General features: G+C 50.2%; 1 protein-coding gene across 1 annotated transcript in view; it reads right to left on the bottom strand.

Moving 5' to 3' along the window:
- LOC146805548 (uncharacterized) overlaps positions 1-24,434 on the bottom strand; it is a 766,323-nt gene that overhangs the window by 405,226 nt on the left and 336,663 nt on the right. The window contains exon 6 of the mRNA XM_085623807.1: positions 4,246-4,302. Within this exon, the coding sequence (XP_085479933.1) occupies positions 4,246-4,302 (57 nt within the window). The remainder of the gene's footprint in view (positions 1-4,245; positions 4,303-24,434) is intronic.

Here is a 24,434-nt window from a genome sequence, read left to right as displayed (position 1 = left end):
TACAGGGTCCAATAAGGTGATCCTTACCAATTGTGTATGTACCTAGGGTACATGGAGTCCATTTTAAAGAGAGAGCAGACAGCCTGAGACCCTGAATGGCAGGATCTCAGGCCAACTAAGTCGAGAAACCAGCTAGACACTAGGCAAAAAGTTGGGGGTAACCATAGTCAGATATCCACCTTCCTACAAGCATCACCTTTGTGAAGACCTGAGGTGCGGAAGTAAGGCAGAATGGAAGGACCGCAAACTGGTAGTGTTGAGACCCTACCGTAAAACGAAGATACTTCCGATGCGACTTCAGGATGGGAATGTGAAAATAATCATCCAGTAAATTGATCACCAGCATCCAGTCTTCTTTCTGCAGCGCAAGAAGAACCTGAGCCAGGGTCAACATTTTGAATTTCTCCTGTTTGAACTAAAAATGTAAAACCCTGAGGTCAAGGATCGGCCTCAAACGGCTATCTCTCTTGGGAATCAGGAAGTACCAGGACTATTAACCTTGACCCCTTTCCTGCTCCTGAACCACCTTAATCGCACCCTTTTGCAGCAATGACAGAACCTCCTACTGGAGAAGCAGAAGTTGCTCTTCTAAGCACAAGCTCTGACAGAGAGGGAAAGGAGGGGGAACTACCACAAGGGTAGGGCATACCCATTCTCTACTATATTCAACACCCAGAGATCTGTAGTAACAGACCTCCAATGTTGTAGAAAATGGGACACCCGTCATCCCATGCGACAAGTATGCTCTAGGATGGTGGAGCTAGAGCTTGTTCCCTGCCGCACCAGTTGGAGGGGCAGAAAAGGAGGCGGAGACCCGTTGTCGCGCAGCACCATGCAGGTGACCTCTGCCATTTCCTTTCTAGGTTCTTATAAGGGATTAGTCTGTTGTTGCTGCTTCAGCGGCTGCTGCCTGGCACGAAAGGACAAATTCCACTCAAAGCCTTAAAACTGGCTGAACTGTCCAAAGCTCCTGGGCTGAGACTGAAGCCACAATTACCTTGCTGTGCCTTTAATATTTTTAAAGCGCTGCAGCGCCAAATACACTTTAGCTCCAAACAAGTGAGATCCATCGAATGACAGATCCAGTAAAGGAGCTTGGACATCAGAAGAGATCTCTGAATCAGGCAACCAAGCGTGTCTCCTAGTAGCCACAGATGATCCCATCGCCCTGGCTACCAAATGGCTCGTGTCCATAGCAGACTGTATCACCTGGCGGGCAGTAGCTTGGGCATCTGTGTGAGAAAGTGCCCTCTTTCTGCATGGTAGCCCCCACTTTTTGCTGAACTGCTGATGTGCTTTGACTGAGTGTACCCTGGGCTCCTGCCAATCAGGTGCCCAGGGCCTATGTTCTTTCCCTAAACCTGCATTAAAAACAAAACCCAATTGGCATTTCTGGCCACAGGTCAGCCCCTGATAAATGGTACCACTGGTACCCAGGCCACTGTGACCAGGAAAGACCTCTAAGGGCTGCAGCACTTATTGAGCAACCCTTCGAGGCCCTGAACCATTACATTCACACACTGCCTTTGCAGGTTGCGTGTTTTGGTGGAGAACAAAGTAAAGAGTCGACATAGCACACATCCCTGTGTGCCATGCCTACAACCCACTGCCCTGGCATAGGTCAGTCACCCCTCTAGCTGGATGCCCTATACTAGTGGTGACGGTACAGGTGAATGAGCCCTGTACTAATGCAGTGTCTAAGTCCATTCTTGGACATTGTAAGTGCAGTTCTGCCATTACGAGTATATGGTGCTGGGAATTTGTCAATACGAACTCCACAGCACCATAATGGGGTGCACTGAAAGTTGAGAAGTTTGGTATTAAACTTCTCAGTACATTAAACCCACACTGAAGCCAGTGTGGGATTTAATAAAAAATACACACAGAGGGCATCTTAGAGATGCCCCCTGAAAAACGACCTACCACTAATGTCCAGGCCTGAGTGGCTGCTTTCAGCTGCCAACACCAGACATGTATCTGGACCCCTGGGTCGAGAGCCTGCTGCTCTGGGCACATCCTGGGACCAGGTGCAAAGCTTCCTCTCAGCAACTAGTCCCCAATGCTTCTGTCCCCCACTTGTGGCGGGAGAGCAGGCGGGAAAAACAAGTGAGGAAGAGAGATGTGCCCACCTCTGCCAACTCCACCCCTCAGGTGGGGGTGGTGAGGTGAAGCATAACTCTCAGTCCCCACCATCTTGCAGATGGGGGACCCAGCCAACCAGGGAAAGGCTTATGCCCCCCCTCCCACTGGAGTGCTGGAATAATAGTGGGTGTACCCACCCGAGGGGAAGGGACCCACTGGTCCCAACCTTTATACCTACCTGTAATGCCCCTAACGGTGCCTAACCAACCCCCAAGATCCCAAATTATCTCTCCAAGTGGTGGTCGCACCCACAAGACCTTCATCCCGAGCCTGCAGTGCTTTTGCAAGCCGGAGACTCCCCATTAAAAGCTACAGGGCTTCTGACATCAAAACAGCACACTGCACCCGGCCGCAACAGTTTTGCTGAGGGTGCATCTTTTGTGCTGGCCTAAACCCACATTTGCCCTGAGCTTAAGTCCAGGAGCTTTGCCCCCACAACCCAGTGGCCTGCTCATCAGCTGCCACCAACCAGAGGCCACCTATCCCCCTTTGGATAACATTGGGCTTCAGCACTCTGCACCCGGCCGCCCTAGTGGCGCTGAGGGTGCAACAAGAGTGCATCCTTGACCCTGGGAGACCCCTGAGTCTAACCCAGGACACCAACTCCAGCAACAAAGTACTTACCTTTAAACTGATCACACTATTTTCCTCTTTAAGATAACATTGACTGTTTTTCTATGAAAAGTTTTTAAGTGTGGAGTTGGAAAACCAAAAGAAATTCTTTAAAATTGTACTAACTATCAAAAACATGGAGACACTGACTTCGGAGTCGCATCCTTTGATGAGTGACGCCGAAAATCATGGCACCGCTTTTTCTTATGTTTCTTCAACGACCCTGAAGTGTGTGGAGTTGGCGACATTGAATTTGTCGTGACCTGCCGTGACCCCTTTTCTGCCCTGGCCATGAATAATTTGGCCTCCTCCTTCAGCGCTTTTGGATTCATACGCCTGCACGAAGTACATGTGCCGAAGTTGTGGTCCGACGAAAGACACCATAAACAGTCTATATGGGGGTCAGGGAAAGACAGCTGGCCCCAACATTCTCTGCATGCTTGAAACCGGATTTTCTTGGCGTAGTCATCCTCGATTGCTACATAGTCAAGACAATTCGCAACAAAGAAACTCCCAGAAATGGAGAGCCTGGAAAAAAAAGTTACGCGTCGACGGTGCAGAAAAAAGGGGACTGACGTCAGCACGCTGACGAGGTCTTCTTATGGCTCCGATGACGTCACGCGGACTCACATGCGGAGCCGTTCAATTGTAACGTCCTCGTTGACGTGGAAGAGCTGAGAAGAACAGTTTCCGTGGAATGCTGTGCATTGGCAGAGGAATCTACAGGCAGATGTATCCATCGGAAAACATATGTATACCACTATACTAATGATTCACTCATCAAACAGAACTGATAAACTGCCACCTACAGGGCATGGTGGGACACTGGAGGTCAGAGGGCCCTTCAAGACGCAGCGTCCTATTTACATTGTTTCAATGCTGCAGCCTATATGGGCCACATTGCTATACACCTTATCTTACTTCAAAAAGAAGTCAAAAGCGTTTGTGATGGATGTTTTCAAAAGATCACTTTTCTTGTTGCTGAAGTGATTTTTAAGGTTTTGACCCTTTTCTCCTTCTAAATTTTAAAGTAGTTAATAAAGATTGGCAATACAGACTCTTTTTAATGCTGCAAAAATGTAACATGTCTGTCTCGTATGTTTTCTGGCCTTTTCAAAATAAGGCGAAGTAGATTTGAGTTTGGAAGTACAGCTCCGGGATCCCAGCATATGGGTGGGACTTTTCAGAGCTTATGATTAGCAATGGAGATCCCCTGAGAGAGAATGAGAGTTAGTGAGTGACTAATAGTGAGCGATTGAGGAAGTGAGAGGGTGAGTCACAGACAACAAGAGTTGAGTAAGTGACTGAGCCTCTATTAGAAACAAAAATAGGAGCTCAAATTTATGAACATTGCTCATGCAATTTACAGCTTGGGGTGTCGCTCTTGTTGAAAGAAGCCCGACGTTGTACTAATTTTACAAACTTTAGCATATAATGCGTTTCATGCATTCCATAAGCTGAGGTATTGGAATATTAATATGAGAGACTTGCCTCTTCCGCTGATGACTTCTCAAGACTTAGATCAATTGATTTTTGTGCTTCCAGTCCCTAAAAAAGGCAGACAATGAAACTGATGAACATGAGCAGAACAGCCATGCCAAAGTTTATACGCATTGAAGCAATGGAAAAAAAGAAGATTATGCAACTGTTGGGTAGTGGGTTCTCAAATATGTCCATTACATTATTTAATGTACTATTATACAGTTTTTTGGGTGTGCTCAAGATACATGTGTCCTTATGTGAGGAATCAATGCAAGTCGGACCAAAACCATGATAGATAGCAAGAAAATAAAATGTAATCCTTGTTCTCCATTGTGGGACCTTTGATTGAAGACATAAACATATGTTCAGATTAAGAACATATTTTAGGAAATTAATCTTTTATTAAAAAATGTTGATGAATGCAGCACCCTACCCAAAACAATCATAAAAGGAAAACCTAATGAAATTAGGAAGCTGGGACCAGGTAGGTAGCAAGTCTGTAGTAGTGAAATATGACACTGCTCTTATAAGGACACTAACACGTTCAATATCCAGTGGAAGTCCAATAATACCTATGATGAAAAAAGAAGGAGTTTTCTTCACCACCATCTATGTATGAAACACTGCAGAAGGCTGCCTAATAGCTGAGATGGCTTGAATTTCACTAACCCAGATGGGTTGAGTTGATTGCTATTAGACAATGAGTCTTCCTAGAAAGATGCTGCATGGAAAAATTGTCAATAAGTTCAAACATTGGAGCACATCATTTTGATGAAAGCACATTGAGCTCCCAAGGAGCTGGTGTTCTTACAGGAGGAAAGACTTCTAAAAATCTTTAAGGACAGGAACTTTGAAAAAGGATTCCTGATGAACAAGTTACTTACCTTTGGTAATGCCTTATCTGGTAGAGACGCTTTCTTGGCGCAGACTCCGTACCTTAGAATATTCCCCAGACAGCAGACTGGATCAACAAAATCTTGACCAGTACCTCTCCGCGCTGGTAGGTGGCTTAGTTTGGCCTGCATCAGTGTTCTCCATGCTGGAAGTGACGTTCACGGTGCCTATATAGGGCCACCCCAACGCTCTGACATCAGTTACTTTTTGTGGCATTTCCTTACCTGAAGCACAGAGCCACAACAGAATGTTGATGGACCAATGTGCAGACACTGAGGGCTTACAAGGGTTAATCTATGCAGACAAATCCGTTTGCAAAAAGGGGAGGAAGAGAAGGTTGGTATGAAATCTGCGGCTAGATAGAATCTCTATCAGATAAGGTGTTACCAGAGGTAAGTCAAGTCAAGTCAAGAAAAACTTTATTTCGGAGGATCTCCATAAAAGTACATAAAATGAATATAAAAACATTTAAGAACAATAGATAAAATGGTTAAAAGTTGTTGGTGCAGCCGCAGGGCTAGATACCTGGTAGTTACATATAATCATGTGCCTTATAACAGAGTACAAAAACGTATCATGGTGACATTTTTAAATACCGCTTCCGTTTGTGCCATAAAGCCCCCAGAAATTTTGCCACAGCAAACACAATGTGTGCAGCCATATCGCTTTTAAGAATTCTAAAGGCTTCGTGGCATCTGGTAAAACCCAGATTCCTGCAAACGGGAATGATCCATTTTCTGCGCGCCTCAGTATAGCCCGGGCAGAAGAATATAAGATGCAGCTCGGTTTCATCACTTGCTCTGCATGCCGGGCAAATACTGGATGTCAACGCGGACCAACGGCTAGTAAGAGCATGAATTGGCAAGGACCCGTGCCTCCATTGCAAATAAAGCTTCCTGATTATTGCAGGGTAAACATTGTCAAGGGCTAGTTCAAAACTATATGTGGTCTTCATGTGAAGGAATTGATGTGTTAACGACCCTAAAGATTTTGAAGGTCGAAGTGAAGGAGCCTTGGAATCATAGTACAGTTTGGTAAGAGTTTTTTTAGGAAACTTTGAACAGGCGTTCCAAGGATCGTTCCAAAGTGCATCTAGACCTAGGCTCACCAAACTATTCCTTACAAACTTGAGCCAGGCAATGTTCCCCGAATTTGGGAAGCCAAGAACTTCCTGTAAACCCTGTCTGTAATGAATCAGTTCAGGCACCGTCCATAATCTACACCAATAGATCACGGGACGAAGCGCCAACTCTTCCTCCAGGGGTCTAATACCTAGGTCTAGTCTCAGAGGCACTAGGGGTGTACTCGGAGGAAGAGCTACTAAACACCTAAGGAATCTGTTCTCCTCCTTTCCCAAGCTGTCCAGGACTTTGTGACCCCATAGTTCGCTGCCGTATATGACTGCTCCTCTGGCTTGTACCCTATAAATATGAAGGGGTGGGCCTATAGGTTTAAGGGTCGACCTATTCTTCCCTATCATCCTTAGTATTCCACTGGTGTGTTGCACTAATTTCAGCCTGGCTTTCTCCTGGTGTGGACCCCACGCCAATTCCTCATTGAGGGTAACACCAAGATATTCAAAGGTGTTTACTCGTTCAAGTGTGTTATTCCCTATACGTGGGATGCGGTGGAGCCTGGGTGGCGGATTGAAGGCCATAAATTTAGTCTTTAAAGTATTGATCTCCAATCCATGCTCCCTACAGAACTCCCCAAATCCATCCAACACACGCTGGATTCCCATCGGTGACTTGGAGAGAAGGAGGGTGTCGTCCGCAAACATAATTGCCGGGACCCTCCTTCCCGCCAACTTCGGGACATCCAAATTGGGGACCCCGTTGAGGTGATCAATAACGCCGTTGACAAAGAGGCAGAACAGGGTTGGTGCGAGTACGCACCCCTGTCTTACCCCTCTGTCAACGGGAAACTTATTTGACAGTGCTCCATGTCTACCACACCTCACACGAGCATAGGTGTTTGTGTGGAGGCGGATGATCATGGTCAGGAGATCAGCTGGCACCCCCACATTCGCCAGCACTTCCCAGAGCTTACCGCGTGGAACCAGGTCAAAGGCTGCCCTTAAGTCCACAAATACAGTATAGAGACTGCCACCCTCCAACTGTATTGTTTTCCAGTATAGAAGGGACAGCCTAAAGACCTGGTCTATGGTGGAGGTCTTCTGGCGAAACCCAGCCTGAAAGGGGCTCAGGATGTCCCTCTCTTCGATCCAGTCCAATAGTCGATCCAGTAGAAGCCTCGCGAAGCTTCTGTGGAACGTCTATCAGACTGATCGGTCTATAATTGGCAGGGAGCAGAGGTGAGCCCCTTTTGAAAATGGGCACAATCTCCGCCCCGAGCCAAGTTGGAGGGACCGCCATCCCATGGATGATGGCGTTAAACAATACCAAGAGGTATGGTGCCCAAATTTTTACCTCATGCTTTAAGAGGTCGCCTGGGAGCTTGTCAAGGCCTGGCGCTTTTCCTGTGGAAAGGCGAATGATTGCCATTTCCAATTCCTCCAAGTTAAAATCTTCCATCTCAGAGGAATTATCCATGATTGGGGCGGCTATGGTCCCGGCCTGGATTCCTATTTTGTCTAGCCCGGTCCTGCTATAAAGCGATGTGAAGTGATCCTCCCAAACTTCGGGCGCAATGTTGCCCTCGATAGCCATGACAGGTTCTGCTGAGCCATGTTTGACTATATGCCAAAATTTCCTTGAGTCTCTGGTTTTAAGTGCAGTTGTAATTTCTGCCCAATTCTCCCAGTCCCAGTCGATTTTAGCGTTTTCAAGGAGGAGCTTGTAAGCAACCCTCTTTTCCCTAATTACCGAGGGGGCCTCCTTGTTTTTAAACGCTCTGAGGAGGTCTTTCTTAGCTCCCCTACAACTGGCATTGAACCATGAGGCTCTTTCTCTCCTCACTTTCCTGTCCTGGACCACAGGGTTCAATACCTCGGCTAAGTTATCACAGAGGGTCTGGTGAATGTCCTCAAGGGGAAGACAACCATCTTGCGAGGGCAGTTGAGAGAGGAGACTTTCCACTTTTTCAAGGGCGAATGCCACTTGCTCGTATATGCTCCTTATGCAAGTCGGTTTCTCTAGCAGTTTGTCCCACCTTATTCTTCGCCTATTACTAGATAAGGTGAGACTGGGGGCAGATAGTCTGTTTCCTAAAGCAGCACCATTTAAAAAACCGTCAGCGGCTAGTGAAAGGATTAGGGGATTGTGGTCACTGTCTGGCCTAGGGACTATTTTAAAATCTAAGACCAATTTCCAATCCTGGAGTTTAATCATTATATAATCTATCCGGGACTCCTGGCCTGGTCTGTTAAAAGTTGGTTGCGGCGGGATGTCCCCTTGGAACCTACCATTGCATGCTCTAAGTGAATTTGCCAGAGACAGTGTTAGAACTTGCAGAAGTAGAGGTGATGATGACCTAACTGGCGGTCCTACAATGCTTGGGATTTCCCAGAGATCATCCTCTTCACTACTAATCCCATCCAGGTGAATCGGTAATGGTTCAAACTGGATATTAAAGTCCCCTCCAACCAGTAATGTTTCTGAACCAGTGAGGGAATCGAGAAAAGTCATTAAGTCCTCCATTGTCCTTGAGGTGGCCGCAATTCCGACCGGTCTAGAATATATATTTACCAAGGTCAGGCCCATCCCAGTGAGCCAACGCAAAGCCACACACAGGATGTCGGATGAGTTTGTTTCTACCATCTCAGCCATACAGCCTAGATGGCAAGCGATCCATATTGATAAACCACCAGACGGGCGTCCCCTCCCACCCCATCTGGCTGGGACGTTGAAAGTTGCGAACCCAGGGTAGCAATGGTTTTCTCTGGCCCACGTCTCTTGGAACATGCATATGTCATATTCTTTGATAAAGGTTCCCCAGTCACTATTACCCAATTTATTAGGTAGCCCTGCCACGTTCCATGATAGTATTTCCAATGACCTCGTAGCCCTACGTACGGTCATTGGAGTCTCATGCAGAGTGCTTTCTACCGGCCGTGAGAGGGCACAATCCCCCACATCATCTCGTACCTTAGATGGGTAGCCCTGTGTCAGAAGAATCTGTCCTGCTAGACAACCACCCTGCGCCTTTACTGCTGTTTCATCTGCGACTGCTGGAGCATGTTCATGGGGCGCTATATGAGTCTCAGGTAGGGGCAGGGGTAGCCCAGGAGTGGTAGAATGTTGTGGGCAAATAATCTGCGGTTTGGGAATCGGATCCATGTCCCCGGCCTGGAATACCAGGGTGCTAAGCCCGTGGTCAAGATAACTCCTATGTCAGTCGCAATCATCGACTCCTGATAGGACCCCGAATCTATTTGTGACTTCAAGGGGAGTAAATGGTGGGCCATGGTTCACCTTCCATGGGCCATGTCTGTGACTCCCAGGGCGCATCGTAACCCATTCTGATGCGTTCCCGTATGTCGCAGATGTGGATGCGTAGGTATTACAATATTTAGCGGGGGGAGCAGAGATTGCAGAAAATGTGTGGAGGTGTGTCGTTGTTCGTACTGGGGCCCTAGGATACACATTGTACGAGACTACAGGTCTTGGGTAAAAATATGACAATTCACGGGGATTTATGGACCCACAGGTATTACCCAGAGGGTAGTCTAAGATGTAGTTGACTGCTCTAGGGTCTCTGAAGTTGATAATGATTACATCCCCTTCGAGATCCTTGGTTCTACGCCCTAACCAAGTGAGTCTCCGGACATGCAGTATCTCCCCATTGATGTTGAAAGGGAGAGGTCTGTTAGACCTAGGCCAGTGCATGGTCTTATTTTTTAGTTCATAGAAGCCTTCAGTTTTGCCCTTTTCCAGGGGCGGGACTTCTGTGAGCACTACCACATATGGAACCGCCTCTGGGGGTAGATCGACTAGGTGGCCCGGTCGGTCTCTTGCCCTAGCTGAGTGCTGGTTCCCACCCCTCTCATTTGGAATCGTTTCTATGATGGAATTTGTTACTTCCTTTATTTGTTCGCCCACATCGCTTTGACCATGGTGTTGTTGAGCTGTGGTGTGGGGGGACTTGGCCCTATGCTGGCAATTAGAGCTTCCCATGTCGTTTTTCCTGGTGTAAGTAGGAGATGGAACTAATACTGCAGGAGGGGGCAAAGCTGGGTGTACAGGATCTTTACATGGCCCCGGATGTTTTATAATTAAAGATTCTAGGTCCCCTAGGCGTTGCTCTATGTTTTTTAATCGTTCGATGATGGGTAGAACAAATGACCTTATCAGTTGCTCCATGCCCAGAGGTAAGTAACTTGTTCATCTGATAGGACTTCTATGCGCAGATTCCTAACCTTAGAATAAACACCCAAGCAATAGCTCACCGGAGTTGGGTCTGTGAAAAGATTTAGAGCAGGAAGACCTGGAGAACCGAACTGGCAGAATGCCCGTCATGATGAGACTGATGGTCCAGGCAGTAGTGTGTGGTAAACTCCGGTCTATTACATTTATTGAGAGACCCCTGGGTAGGGTCAATAACTTGAAATTCAGTGCCTTCAGTGACAGTGTTCTTGATCTTGAACCCACTTGCTTGTTTACGTAGTGCATAGTTGTTGTAATATTCATTTGAATCAGAATCTTGCTTTCATCAGAGACAATAGGAAAGCCTTGAGAGCTAGAAGGGCTGCCCTGAGTTGAAGGTATTGATATGATGGGAGCTTTCTTTCTTTGACTCACTGCCCATCCATGAGCTTCTCACCTTGAAAGGAAAGCATTTTCAGATCATATCATAATTCAAGACAATAAGGGCCAGATGTATCGTGCATTTGTCCGGTCGCAAAAGGCCCAATGAGCAAAATCTGGCCCTTTGTGACTGGAAAAATCTATTTTGTTATGTATAATTCCCAAATTGAGATTTGGTAACCTGTTACTGAATAGCAGTTTGGAATTGCCAATACATACCAATTTGGTACTGGGAAGGAGTGTATTTAGGGCGTCCCTTCCTAATACTGAATCACAGTGGTTTGTAAGAATATTTAGAGACCAAAAACTGCGGTTGCTAAACATTCACATTCTACTACCTACTTCAAGTAGGCGGTAACCCATTTGCAAACAGGAAGGGGTCCTTTGGGGACCTCTGTCCCTTTGTGAATGTTTGTAAAAATTTATTTTAAGAGCAGGCAGTGTTCCCACGCACCACTGCCTACTCTTAAAAAACGAAAATAAAACTTTTTCTTTTTTCTTTTAACGCAACCGTTTTCCTTCAAGGAAAACGGCCTGCATTTTAAAAAAACATGATTGGTTTATTTGAAAGCAATCCCAGACATGGTGGTCTGATGACCCCCAGCAGGCCACAATCCCCGTGTTTTTCTTTATTCCTAATAGGTCGCAATTCACAACCTATCTCATTAATATTCATGAGATAGGTCAATTTACGACCAACTAAAAATCGCTAAGGGAAATTCTGTGAGGTTCATACATTAGGAAAAGCAATTGCGATTCACAGAGAATCACAATTAGGTAATCGCTATTCCCAATATTGATACATCTGGCCCTAAGAACTATGATCAAGAAATACACAGACAGCTTCCACACTGCAGACATTACCTAATACTCACCATAGGCATACCTTAGACCCACTGAAGAGAATTCAGGAAGACATTAGGAGTATTACTTCCAAAGCTCTAGAGGAGGCACGCTAATGAGAAATAATTTGCATTCCTTAACAAAGCCCACCCTAGAATACCGGTGATTTACACCCTACTTCAAAATACACAAGTGTTTGCCCAGTCCCCCAAGGTGCCCCATCATATCTGGATGTGGTTTGGTTCTAGATACTCTTTGCAGATTCATTGACCAATATATCAGAGATGCTGTTCCCAAATTAAAATCGTCAGAGCTTTGAGGAAAGTATGGGCATTTTGGTAACTCTAGATGTGGAGTCATTGTATACCAACATTCCACAAGATGAGGCCATTAGTGTGATCAAGAGAACTGTATCCCAAAGGATTATGGACAACGCATTATTTGAGCAAATTACTAATCTAGCAGGAGGGGCCCTCAAAAGGAATTACTTTATGTTTAAAAAGGAATACTACTTACAAGTCAAAGGTGTAGCCATGGTTGCTTGTTTGCTCCAAATGTGGCTAATTCTTATGTAGAAGGATTCTAGGATAATGTGAGCAATAAGATAAAAAATCCCTACTTGACCAATATTAACATTTGGAAGCACCATGTTGACGATGTCTTCCTCGTCTGGCATGGAAGTGTGACTGACCTAAAAAAGTTTATTACTTAAATACCCAAAGTCAAGATTTATATTTCACTGTGAACTACAGCACCATATCAATTAACTATTTGGATCTCATGGTAGAAGAGGGAAACTGTATTTTGTACACTACTCTATACTCAAAGCCCAGAGATACCAATTCCCTGTTAAGATATAACATGCCCGAGCCTTGAGAGACAATTTAGCATATGACCAATTCTTGTGCCTACGCTGTAGTTGTCATCTCAAAGAAGACTACTTAAAAGAGGCGAAGTACTTGGATCAAAACTTTTAGAACAGGGGTAACTGAGGAAAATCATCCCCAGAGCCATGAAGAGGGCTTCATTTTGTCCCAGGGAAAGTTTGTTGACCCCTAGACAGAGAGAGCAATCGAGAGAGAGAGAGAGTGGTGATGGTGAGCTCATTCTCTCCTGTCAGTAATACAATTCAAAAGATCATTAGGAAGCATTGGCCTTTAATTAAAGAAACATGTGATGAACCTCCCTTGTTTGCCTTTAAGTGGAACAAAAATGTTAGGGACTATGTTGTTAGGGCCCATTGAGAAACTATCATGAAACGTGACATTAGAACACTATGAGGCTTACATCATGTCCTAAACCACTACAGAAGTGGTGGTTGCACTACCTGCAAATTTACTAAAACTCGAGCAATCAAAAATAGAATTTTCAATGTAAGATCCTTTTCAAACTACAATACTCGTAATGTTGTATATGTCAGTATATACTACTGTATGAAGATATGTGTGGGTCAGACAAACCAAATGGTGAAACAGTCTATGGCCCAACAAATAAACCAACTAAAGTGCAAAGAAGAAGGATCCCCACTGGTATGACATTTTGAGGAATGAGGGCACACCAAAAATCAAATCTACTGGCAGGTGGTGGAGGTCATAACCTGGACAGCAGTGGGGGCAACATCTCGGCACTTCTGGATTGGAAGGAATGCAAATGGATGGACATTCTAGACAGTACTATGAGTGGTCTATATGATAACATTGACATGGAAAGCAGCAGTAAAACAATATTGAATCTGTAGACATTCTTGTTATTAAGACCACTTCATATCATATCATTTTGCTTTGGATATAATACATTCATGCATATATCCAAATAGATCGCAATAATGTTGGGTCACAGTGTATGTCATTCTAGTTATGTTCGCTATCATGCATTAATACTGGCTATCACTATTAGTGAGATATACATCTTTACACCTTTTAGATGGCTGTCTAAGGGTATTAAACTTACTCCACATTAGGAACATGTATTCTGATGTCTGTGGTTTCAGGTTGGACTCATGGCAATCGTTTCCATGTAGGCACAAGTGGTTGAACAGGATTTATATATATATATATATATGTTAATGGTGTGCACATGCATCACAGGGTTAAATCCATGCAACTGATTAGTATTAGACATTCAGTTCACCCGAGATGGTGGACCATGGTTGGCGGTCTAGTGTTGCAGAAGCAGCAGAGTAGATTTTTCAGCAACTCCTGCCAGTCTTCCCTATGTCTCTCCTCACTTCAATGGTGCCAAACTGAGGGGGGGGTGTGGCTAGCCAGCCAGCATGGCGGACGCGAGTCTGTAGAGCTCCGGCCGATATTCCCTAATTATCAGCCAAAATGATCCTGAAGTGCTGCCTTCTGTGCCGGCAACCAGTGGGACAGACGAAACACTGAGTGGAGGCACCTGTGAAGCCAAAAGAAGCACCAGTTTATCGAACAGGCTTGCAGCTGCGGTCCTGGGAAGGAGTGCGGCCCAGGGTGAATAAACGCGCAGAGGAAACAAGCAGAGAGGGGCTGCAGCCGCGACTGAGGCTCCCGGCGGCGCCCACAGCGGTAGACACTGACCGGGGACACCCACACCAGTGAGAGCGTACTGAGCGGGGCGGCCCTTGTTGCAGCTCGGGAGTGGCAGGCAGACTCCTGAAGCCGGCGGCCGGTAAGCGGATATCACCCGGGGGAAGCCGCGAGCATTCTGAGGCCTGTGATCGTGGAGAGGTGTGCGGGCTCCCGCAACTGAGGTCCTGAAGGGGAGACCTGGGCCCGAGCTGGTGCTGGTGGCTAACGGAGTGCCCTGTCGCCTGAAGGGAAGAACGGGCCCCCGACGGAGGACATATCTCGGCGGGAGCTGTGGGCTAGGTGTTACGAAGACGTCTTCCAGAATTAACAGAGGTGAGAGGCACCAAAGCGCTGTGAGACCCTGGAAGCCTCGAGACGGATCGCGCCGGTGACCACACATGGGGCCTAGTGGTTGCTGAGCGGTGTGGGAGCCTGACAGCAACGGACATTCCCGGCGGGCGCCATTTTGGAATCCGCGCCAAGTTGTGTGACTGTACCATGGATTGAGAACGGCGTGGGGAGCTGAGACGAGACAGTAGATGCGAGGAGCTGTTGCCTGTGATTGGTAGGGCATCGTGGTGCCTGTAGAGAGGAGCGGACCACCTGGTGCGGCCCCCTGCTGGAGGCGAGTCCGCGAGGAGGCTAGGGAGCCATGTGAGGTAGGCGACCGCTGGGGTTTCCCTCTGTGATGGGGACTTCTGGAGTGTCGTGACAACTGGTGGAGTTGAGAGGGGGTCTGGAGCGGCGGCTGGTGGTGGATTTGCAGGATCGCTGACTGCCGCGGGCGGACCTCGTCAGGGGTGAGCCAGGCTTCAGTGGGCCTGCCGGGGTTTCCTACTGCAGCGGCGGCCACCTAGCTCACCAGACGACTTGGCGGATTAAATCACGGACCCAGGCCAGCGACCCCAGGAGGAGGTGGATCACTGTGGTGTAGCTGGTCCTTTCTCAGCCTAAATTGTTGGGGACCCCGCCGAGCCGCCACAGCGCTGACAAGAGAATCCCGGATCTGCAGCCGCAGGGACGGCTGAACTGAACGAACACCGGCTGGGGGGCCACGATCGATGAGGTACCTGTGCAGTGGTGGGAGAGGCGCAGAGCTGTGACAACTACATAACGAGCGAGGCTGGCACGAGTGACTGGCGAGACTCCTGGGCACTCAGTGGGAGGTGCGGGTCCTTGACGAAGTGCTCCTGGTCTCTCGGGAGGCCCACGTGGATGCGAAACGTTCTCAGGGTGATGCCGCTGTAGATACATACCCCCCTTTGTTAATTACCCACGAATGCCCATGGCGCCACAACTTGTAATGGGTCAGATGCGTGCCAAGATACAGCAGGGACCCTTACGCACAGGCAACTTGGACCCAGGGACCATGTCTGCCAGAGTGGAGACAGAGCCAACGACTACAGCCCTGGTGGCCAAAATGGACTCAGTCCTTGCAGGAGTGGAAAGAATCGGTGTTGCGCAGGACCACACCAGGACCTCCCTGGAGACACCGATAGACAAGGTCACCTCAGACTTCACATTACTCCATGCAGACCATCGTATAAATTAGCTGAAAAGTCATCACACAAGGCCAAACACTAAAGGAGCTCCAGCCTGTCACGCAGAGCCACACAGCCGTACTGCAAGATTTGATAGACCGCGTTCATGCCCTGGAAGACAGAGCAGAAGATGCGAAGGGCCGCTCCCGCCGCAACAACATCCGCATGGTGGGTCTACCGGAGAGCGAGGAGGGACGGAATCCAGAGCAATACATGGAGAGCTGGCTACACGATCTTCTACCCCAGGGTACATTGTCAATGCAGTTTGCGATAGAAAGAACCCATTGTATGCCGACACAGAAACCCCAGCCAGGAGCCAGACCACGACCGTTCATATTTAAAGTGCTCAACTACAGGGACAGAGACGCAGTGCTCCATGAAACGAGGAAGATGGAAGGTCTCAGGGTGAGCGGCAGCCAAGTCATGCTCTTCCCGGACTATACTGCGCTGGTGCAACGACGTTGGAGCAATTATGTAGCAGTGAAGCGTCAACTCAGAGTCCTGGAACTACCATACTCATTGGTGTTTCCAGCTCGGCTGCGAGTGGTCACAAAAGAAGGAACCCTCTTCTTTGATTCTCCTGAGGGGACATGGGACTGGCTGGAAGAATCCGGTTTATGGACGGGTGTGCAGCCTTCGGGCCTGGATGGCGGCAACCCAGGAAGCAAGAAGAACAGACGACGTGGACGACGGGGGCTTATGAGATACACAAAACCGGGGGCAGCAACACCGCGCCTGGAGAAAATCAGGAAGGAACGACAGGACGCCCTGGATGCAGTTATAACCCTCGGATCCCCACACCCCAAAGAACGCTCAGACCACTACACAAGAGATGCATCGATGTCCAGCGGCTCTACGTCGCCATCAACGGACATCTCTGAGGACCCCGGTCTACCAGAAATAACCTCACAAACTGCAGACGGCATCATATGATAAAGAATCGGCGTAATGGACCCTGACACAGACAGCCCACACAAGTAGAACATTGCCTGTTCCCACCTATGTTCTCGCTTACTGATAAATAAAAGGGTGAGCCCACAGGGTTACTTCCCACATACACCTCGCGCAGAGAGGGCCTAGGAACAAGGGGTACGCCATTGTCCACAGTTCACATACTACCAGAGGAACCACATCCGCCTGCAGTGGCACTTAGAGATGCGCCCTGTGGGGTTCGCTAGTTAATGTGGGTGGCTACACAGATGGCACACCACATACGCAGGAATTGGGGGGATGACCATAGCACAACATAACTAGTGCGCGCACCACAGCAGGCAACACACTGACCTAGTTTATACTACTTAGTTGTTTCAGAGGTTTGGACGGACATCTCAGAATGTCCGCCCTAGATGTTATGTTTTTAGTTCTTCCATTGTTTTTGTTGCAGCACTCCGACTTATTAATACATGTCCCAGACCGCCCTACCACATGGCACGGCCCGGCCCTGCAACCACTATCGATTAACTTCATCAGAAATGACACAAACAGACATACTCACATGGAACATACGCGGCATGTACACTCCCACGTGACCCTATTCCATATTTGCATACCTCCAGAGGCACTTGGTTGGTATTGCCCTTCTGCAGGAAACACACATGACTCAGCCAGAACTATACAGATTGCACAGGCGATGGAGGGGACAAGTATATGGCATGGCATACTCGGCACACGCGAGGGGCACATTAATTTGGGTGAGAGCTGGCACTCTGTTCATTTGTGCAGATATAGTGACAGACCCGGAGGGCAGGTACACCTTTCTGAGAGGGACGTTTAATGGCCAAAAGAACAAGTTACTTACCTTCGGTAACGATGTATCTGTAAGAAACATTAGTTAGTTAGATTCCTCACCTTAGAATATCCCCAGGCATCAGACTGGATCCGGAAGATTTTTGTAGCAATACCCCTTGCGCGTCGCTAGGCGTCGTCTGCGGCTCCGCGTCCGTCGTTGGCGTCGTGCGCCGGAGTGACGTCGTCGGAGTACTTAGACGCCGCCCTCGCGCGCTGACGTCAGTTCTTGTACATAGCTTTCCGCGCCAGGAACGCAGAGCCATGCAAGAGACCGACACTGGTGCCAAAAAATCTAGGGCCCTGAAAGGGATAGCCTTAACCCTAGATGTCAGTTCGCAGAACGGGGAGGATGGGTGGGTCGGTGAGGAATCTAACTAACTAATGTTTCTTACAGATACATCGTTACCGAAGGTAAGTAACTTGTTCATCTGAAAGAAACACGTTAGTTAGATTCCTCACCTTAGAATAGATACCCAAGCAATACCAACCCCGGTGGTGGGTCTGCGAACCAAGATCACACCAGAAAGTCCTGGAGGACAGAACGGCCAAAGAAGCCATCCCTCCGGACTTGGCTGTCTAGGCAATAATGCCTGGCAAACGTGTGCAGCGAACCCCACGTCGCCGCCTGACAGATGTCCTGCAAAGGGACTCCCCGTCCCAAAGCAGTAGTAGCCGTCGTGGCCCGAGTAGAATGGGCTCGCAGCCCAACAGGAGGGTCCTTTTTTGCCAAGGAATAACAGATTTTTATACACAAAACGACCCACCGGGAGATGGTCCGTTTGTGTACAGCTTTCCCCTTCTTTGCACCCACGTAGCCAACGAAAAGCTGGTCGTCCACTCGGAACTGTTTTGTGCGGTCCAAATAAAAGGAGAGCGCACGTTTTGGGTCCAGACGGTGGAGCCGCTCTTCCTCTTTGGAAGGATGCGGAGGCGGAAAGAAGGTGTGCAAGGTGACATATTGCCCAAGATGAAAGGGGATCACCACTTTCGGCAGAAAGGAAGGACGAGGCCGAAGGACAACCTTGTCCGGATGAACAGATAGAAAAGGAGGCTTTGACGATAGAGCCTGGAGCTCACTCACCCGTCTAGCCGAGGTGATGGCTACCAGGAAAGCAGTCTTAAGAGTGAGAAGACGAAGAGGACAATTGTGAAGAGGCTCAAAGGGAGCGCACATCAGGAATGTTCAGACAAGATTCAAGTCCCACTGAGGCATTACGAAAGGGACAGGAGGGAACGTGTGAGTAATGCCTTTAAGAAAGCGTGACACTACAGGGGACTTGAAAAGAGAGGGCTGATCAGGAAGCCGTAAAAAGGCAGAGATGGCAGCAAGATTACCTTTCAAGGTGCCCAGGGCAGAGCCCTGCCGGGCCAAAGAAAGAAGAAAGAGGAGAACCTCAGAAAGAGGGGCTGAAAGGGGATCCACAGCCTTTGCTGTGCACCATGCCACAAACTTGTTCCACCGGCAGGCGTATACCGTCTTTGTGGAGGGACGCCTGGCTGCCAGAATGACATCACAGACTTCAGGAGGCAAGTCAAATGGCATCAACTGCCACCGCTCAATCTCCATGCATGGAGGTGGAGGCTGGACAGGTTCGGGTGGAGGACCGTCCCCTGCTGCTGCGACAGAAGATCCTCCCGAAGGGGCAGACGTATCGGAGGATCGGTCAACATACTGAGTAGCTCGGGATACCAGTACCTTCGTGCCCAATCCGGAGCCACCAAGATGACTTGGGCCCGGTCGCGCCTGATCTTCTTCAGCACTCTGGACAGAAGTGGTATAGACGGAAAGGCGTACAACAGACCGCAACTCCACTCGCGACGAAAAGCGTCCCCGAGCGAGTGCCGCCTTGGAAATTCCAACGCGCAGAACTGCTGACATTGCGCGTTCTCGTCGGTGGCGAATAGATCTAACCAAGGCTCTCCCCACTGCTGAAAGAGACCTTGCGCCACCTCGGAGTTCAGACGCCATTCGTGATCCATCATGCACCGGCGGCTGAGTTCGTCTGCTCTGGCGTTCAGGGAGACCGCCAGATGTTGAACCACCAGGGTGATGCCCTGGTGTTCCAGCCATGTCCAGAGGCGCAGAGCCTCCTGACAAAGGTTCCACGACCCCACCCCGCCCTGTTTGTTGCAAAACCACATGGCGGTGGTGTTGTCTGTGAACACCTGCACGACACTTCCGCGGACAGAGGGAAGGAAGGCTTTCAGTGCAAGTCGAATCGCTATCAGCTCCAACAAGTTGATGTGGAGGCGAGACTCCGCCGGAGACCAGAGGCCTCTGATCTCCGCCTCTCCCATATGGCCACCCCATCCCAGGAGGGACGCATCCGTCACTACGACATGCTCCGGTAGGGGTAGGGAGAGGCTCTTGCCCATGACCCAATCGCGATCCATGAGCCACCATTGCAACTGCTGTGCAGTGCCCTCCGAGATCAAGACATGGTCGGACAGGTTGCCGTGATGCTGGGCCCACTGAAACTTCAGGTCCCACTGCAGAGCCCGCATGCGCCGCCTGGCGTGATGCACTAGTAGGATGCAGGAGGCCATCAGCCCCAGAAGCCGCAACACTAGCCTGACCGAAACCCAGGATAGAGGCCGAAAGATGGGAATCAGGGCCTGTATATCCCGGACCCGCTGTTCCGGTGGATGAACCCGGAACTGCGCCGAATCGAGAACCGCTCCGATGAAGAGGAGCTTCTGAGAGGGGCTCAGGTGTGACTTCGGCACATTGATGGAAAACCCCAGCAAATGCAGGAGATCCGCCGTAGTCTGGAGGTGGGAGACTTGGGCCCGGTCGCGCCTGATCTTCTTCAGCACTCTGGGCAGAAGTGGTACTGGTGGAAAGGTGTATAACAGACCGCAACTCCACTCGTGACGAAAAGCGTCTCCGAGCGAATGCTGCCTTGGAAATTCCAATGCGCAGAACTGATGATATTGGGCGTTCTCTTCGGTGGCGAATAGATCTAACTAAGGCTCTCCCCATTGCCGAAAGAGGCCTTGCGCCATGTCCGAGTTCAGACGCCATTCGTGATCCATCATGCACCGGCAGCTGAGTTAGTCCGCCCTGGCGTTCAGAGAGCCTGCCAGGTGTTGAACCACCAGGGTGATGCCCTGATGTTCCAGCCAGATCCAGAGGCACAGAGCCTCCTGACAAAGGGTTCACGACCCCACCCCGCCCTGTTTGTTGCAATACCACATGGCGGTGGTGTTGTCCGTGAACACCTGCACTACACTTCCCCGGACAACGGGAAGGAATGCCTTCAGTGCAAGTCGGATCGCTCTCAGCTCCAAAAGGTGGATATGGAGCCGAGACTCCGCCGGAGACCAGAGTCCTCTGATCTCCACCTCCCCCATGTGGCCCCCCCATCAAAGGAGGGACGCAACCGTCACTACTATGTGCTCCGGTTGGGGTAGGGAGAGCACGAACCTGACCGAAACCCGGGATAGAGGCCGAAAGATGGGAAGCAGAGCCTGAATAGCCCGGACTCGCTGTTCCGGAGGATAAGCCCGGAACTGCGCCGAGTCCAGAACCGCCCCAATAAAGAGGAGCGTTTGGGAGGGACTCAGATGCGACTTCGACACATTGATGGAAATCGACTTGCTGGGGTGAGCCCGCCTTCAACAACCAGTCATCGAGATAGGGGAAGACCGGAACCCCTGATCTGCGCAGATGAGCTGCGACCACCACCATTACTTTCGTGAACACCCGAGGGGCACTGGTAAGGCCGAAGGGGAGCACGGTGAACTGAAAGTGCTCCTGACCCACCGTGAACCGCAGGTTACGCCGGTGGGCCGGCAGGACGGGGATATGGAAATATGCGTCCTGCAAGTCCAACGCTACCATCCAGTCTCCAGGGTCTAGGGCAGCTAGAACCTGAGCCAAAGTCAACATTTTGAACCGTTCCTTCCGGAGGAAGGTATCGACGTTCCTGAGGTCCAAGATAGGGCGTAGGCCACCTTTGCCCTTCTTGGGAACCAGAAAGTAGTGGGAATAACAACCACGACCTACTTCTGGGCTCAGAACGCGCTCGACGGCCTCTTTGGCCAAGAGGGCCGAAACTTCCTCTTGCAGAAGATTCAAATGATCCTCCGAGATACGGTGGTGCTGCGGTGGCATGGCTGGAGGGGTCGTCTCGAAGGGGAGGGAGTAGCCCCTTCGGACGATTTGCAGCACCCACCTGTCCGAAGTAATGGCACGCCAGTGGAGCAGGTGATGGCGAACCCGGCCTCCCACTGGCGAGGAATGGGCCTGAAAGCACGGACTAGGAAGGCTTTGAGGCGGATGCTGCCGGGGTGGATGTGGACTGACCGCGTCGTCCTCCAGTACCGCCTCGGCGGAAACCACGTCCGCGACCGCGTGCAGGCTGGTTCTGCGGCCGGAGGCTAGGCGGACATGAGGAGGTGCCCCTTCCTTGGCCACGAAAGGAGTGAAAAGCGGAAGTTTGTGGCCGAGAGGCCCAAGGACGTGGCCGTAGCCTGGGAGTCCTTGAAGCGAGCCAGCACACTGTCCGCTTTCTCGCCAAAAAGGCGAGCGCCATCAAAAGGCATGTCCATGAGTGTGCTCTGGACATCCCTTGAAAAGGACGTGGACCGCAGCCAGGCGTGACGTCGAAGCGCCACCGTGGTAGAAATCGCTCTACCCAGCGAGTCCATAGTGTCGAGTTCACATCGGATTGCATGGCGCGCTGCATCTCTCCCATCGGCCAGAGCCGAGGAAAGCCGTGCCCGGGCCTCCTCCGGGCACAGTGGCAGCACGTCCTCCACCGTATTCCACAGAGAGTGGGAATAACGGTCCAAGAGACAGGCGGTGTTTAAAGACCGCAGGCCCAAACTGAGCGAGGAGAACAGCTTCTGACCGAACTGTTCCAGTCTCTTGGAATCCCAGTCCGGAGGAGCAGACGGGAAGGAGGATTGGGAGGTAGAGGCCTGTATAACCAGACTCTTGGGGGTGGGGTGTTGGGACAGAAAACTGGGGTCGCCCGGAGCAGGGCGGGGGCCCAGGCTCGGGCCCCTCGGGGACCTGCGGCGTCGGGGCCGGAGCCTCCAACGGCGCCGGGGCCGGTGCCGCCGACACGCGAGGTCGCCCAGTCGAGTCCGCGTGGCCCGAAGGCGCGCCAGCGGGCGTAGACGGCGGGGCCAGGCTCCTCATGGCCGATAGGAAGGCACTGACCTCCGTCGGCGTCGCGTCAATCCCAGGGACCGGCGGGTATGGGGATTTGCGCGGCGCCTGCAGCTCCAGCGGAGCCGCGTGGGTGGAACCACCCGGACCCTCGGCCGAGTCGCGCGACCGGCGAGGGGAGTCCGAAGAGCGGTGTCGCCTCTTGGACTTCTTAGAGCGCTTCGACTTACCAGAAGACTTCGAGCCAGACAAGCGACGATGTCGAGTGCGGCTCCGCGACCGATCCTTGGACCTCCTCCTGGACCGGGATCGAGAGGGGCGCGGAGCCGAGTGGCGAAGCTCGAGAAGCTTGCGGGACCGCTCCCGCCTAGCTTGCGAGGTCAGGGCCATACAGTCGGAGCATGACTCCGCATCGTGGTCGAGGCCCAAGCAGTACAGGCACCGGCGGTGATGATCGGTCACCGACATCAGTCGGTGACAGTCGTCGCAGGCCTTGAAACCAGGCATCCTACCGGCACCAGAGTCGAAAGTGACCAAAAAGAGTCGAAAAAGTTAGTCAAAAATTGACTAAAGGGGTAGCTCTCCCGGATCGGCGCTTACTGGCGCGGAAAAAAGAAGAACTGACGTCAGCGCGCGAGGGCGGCGTCTAAGTACTCCGACGACGTCATTCCGGTGCACGACGCCAACGACGGACGCGGAGCCGCAGATGACGCCTAGCGACGCGCAAGTGGTATTGCTACAAAAATCTTCCGGATCCAGTCTGACGCCTGGGGATATTCTAAGGTGAGGAATCTAACTAACGTGTTTCTTTAGTACTGCTGGGCTCAATATATGCCCCAAACACAGATCAGTCCTTGTTCTTAACACAACTGTCCACTGTGTTGACCCCCTATGTAGGTCTCCACTGGTTGCTGGGTGGGGATTTCAATTCGGTGCTCGATGTACTCACAGACAGGTCTATCCCACCCCTCCGAAAAACAACAGCGGTGTCAAATGCTCAGGCGCTTGCAGAATGGCTCTCACACTGGGCATTATTAGGCATATGGCACGTCCTACACCCTACTGACCGTATCTACTCCTATTACTCTGCAGTTCATGATTTACATGTACGCCTGGATAGGGTGGTGGGCTCCCAGTCCTTGCTCCCGCTTGTCGAGGTGTCGGAATACTTAGGGCGGACTCTGTAGGAAGGTGGATATCTGACTATGGTTACCCCCAACTTTTTGCCTAGTGTCTAGCTGGTTTTTCGACTTAGTTGGCCTGAGATCCTGCCATTCAGGGTCTCAGGCTGTCTGCTCTCTCTTTAAAATGGACTCCATGTACCCTAGGTACATAACCAATTGGTAAGGATCACCTTATTGGACCCTGTACAGTGTACCCTAGGTACCCAGGGCATAGGTGTACCCTAGGCCTCCCAGGGGCTGCAGCATGTATTATGCCACCCCTGGTATGGCCTTCCAATCAGACACAACTGGCTGATCACTCAGCTGGGGCAAGGTCGTGTAATCACCCCTTGCTTAGATATAGTATATCTATATCTACCTTATATATAGACACATGTGTACCTATCAGCCACTCCTATGGCAGGCCTTAACAATCCTGGAGGCAGAGTGCTTGGTAACATGTGAGATGGTGCTCTAGCATGAGCTGAGCCTGTCTGCAGCTTTCGGAACCATGTCCTTATAGCTGTTCTATGATATAGCCTACCATATACTCTTAAAGTGCCTTATAATCTTAAACGGTTATGGTAACTATGGTTTGG

This window comes from Triturus cristatus, chromosome 8 (assembly GCF_964204655.1).
Source record: "Triturus cristatus chromosome 8, aTriCri1.1, whole genome shotgun sequence".
NCBI lineage: Eukaryota > Metazoa > Chordata > Amphibia > Caudata > Salamandridae > Triturus > Triturus cristatus.
This window is presented reverse-complemented; position numbering and strand designations above follow the sequence as displayed.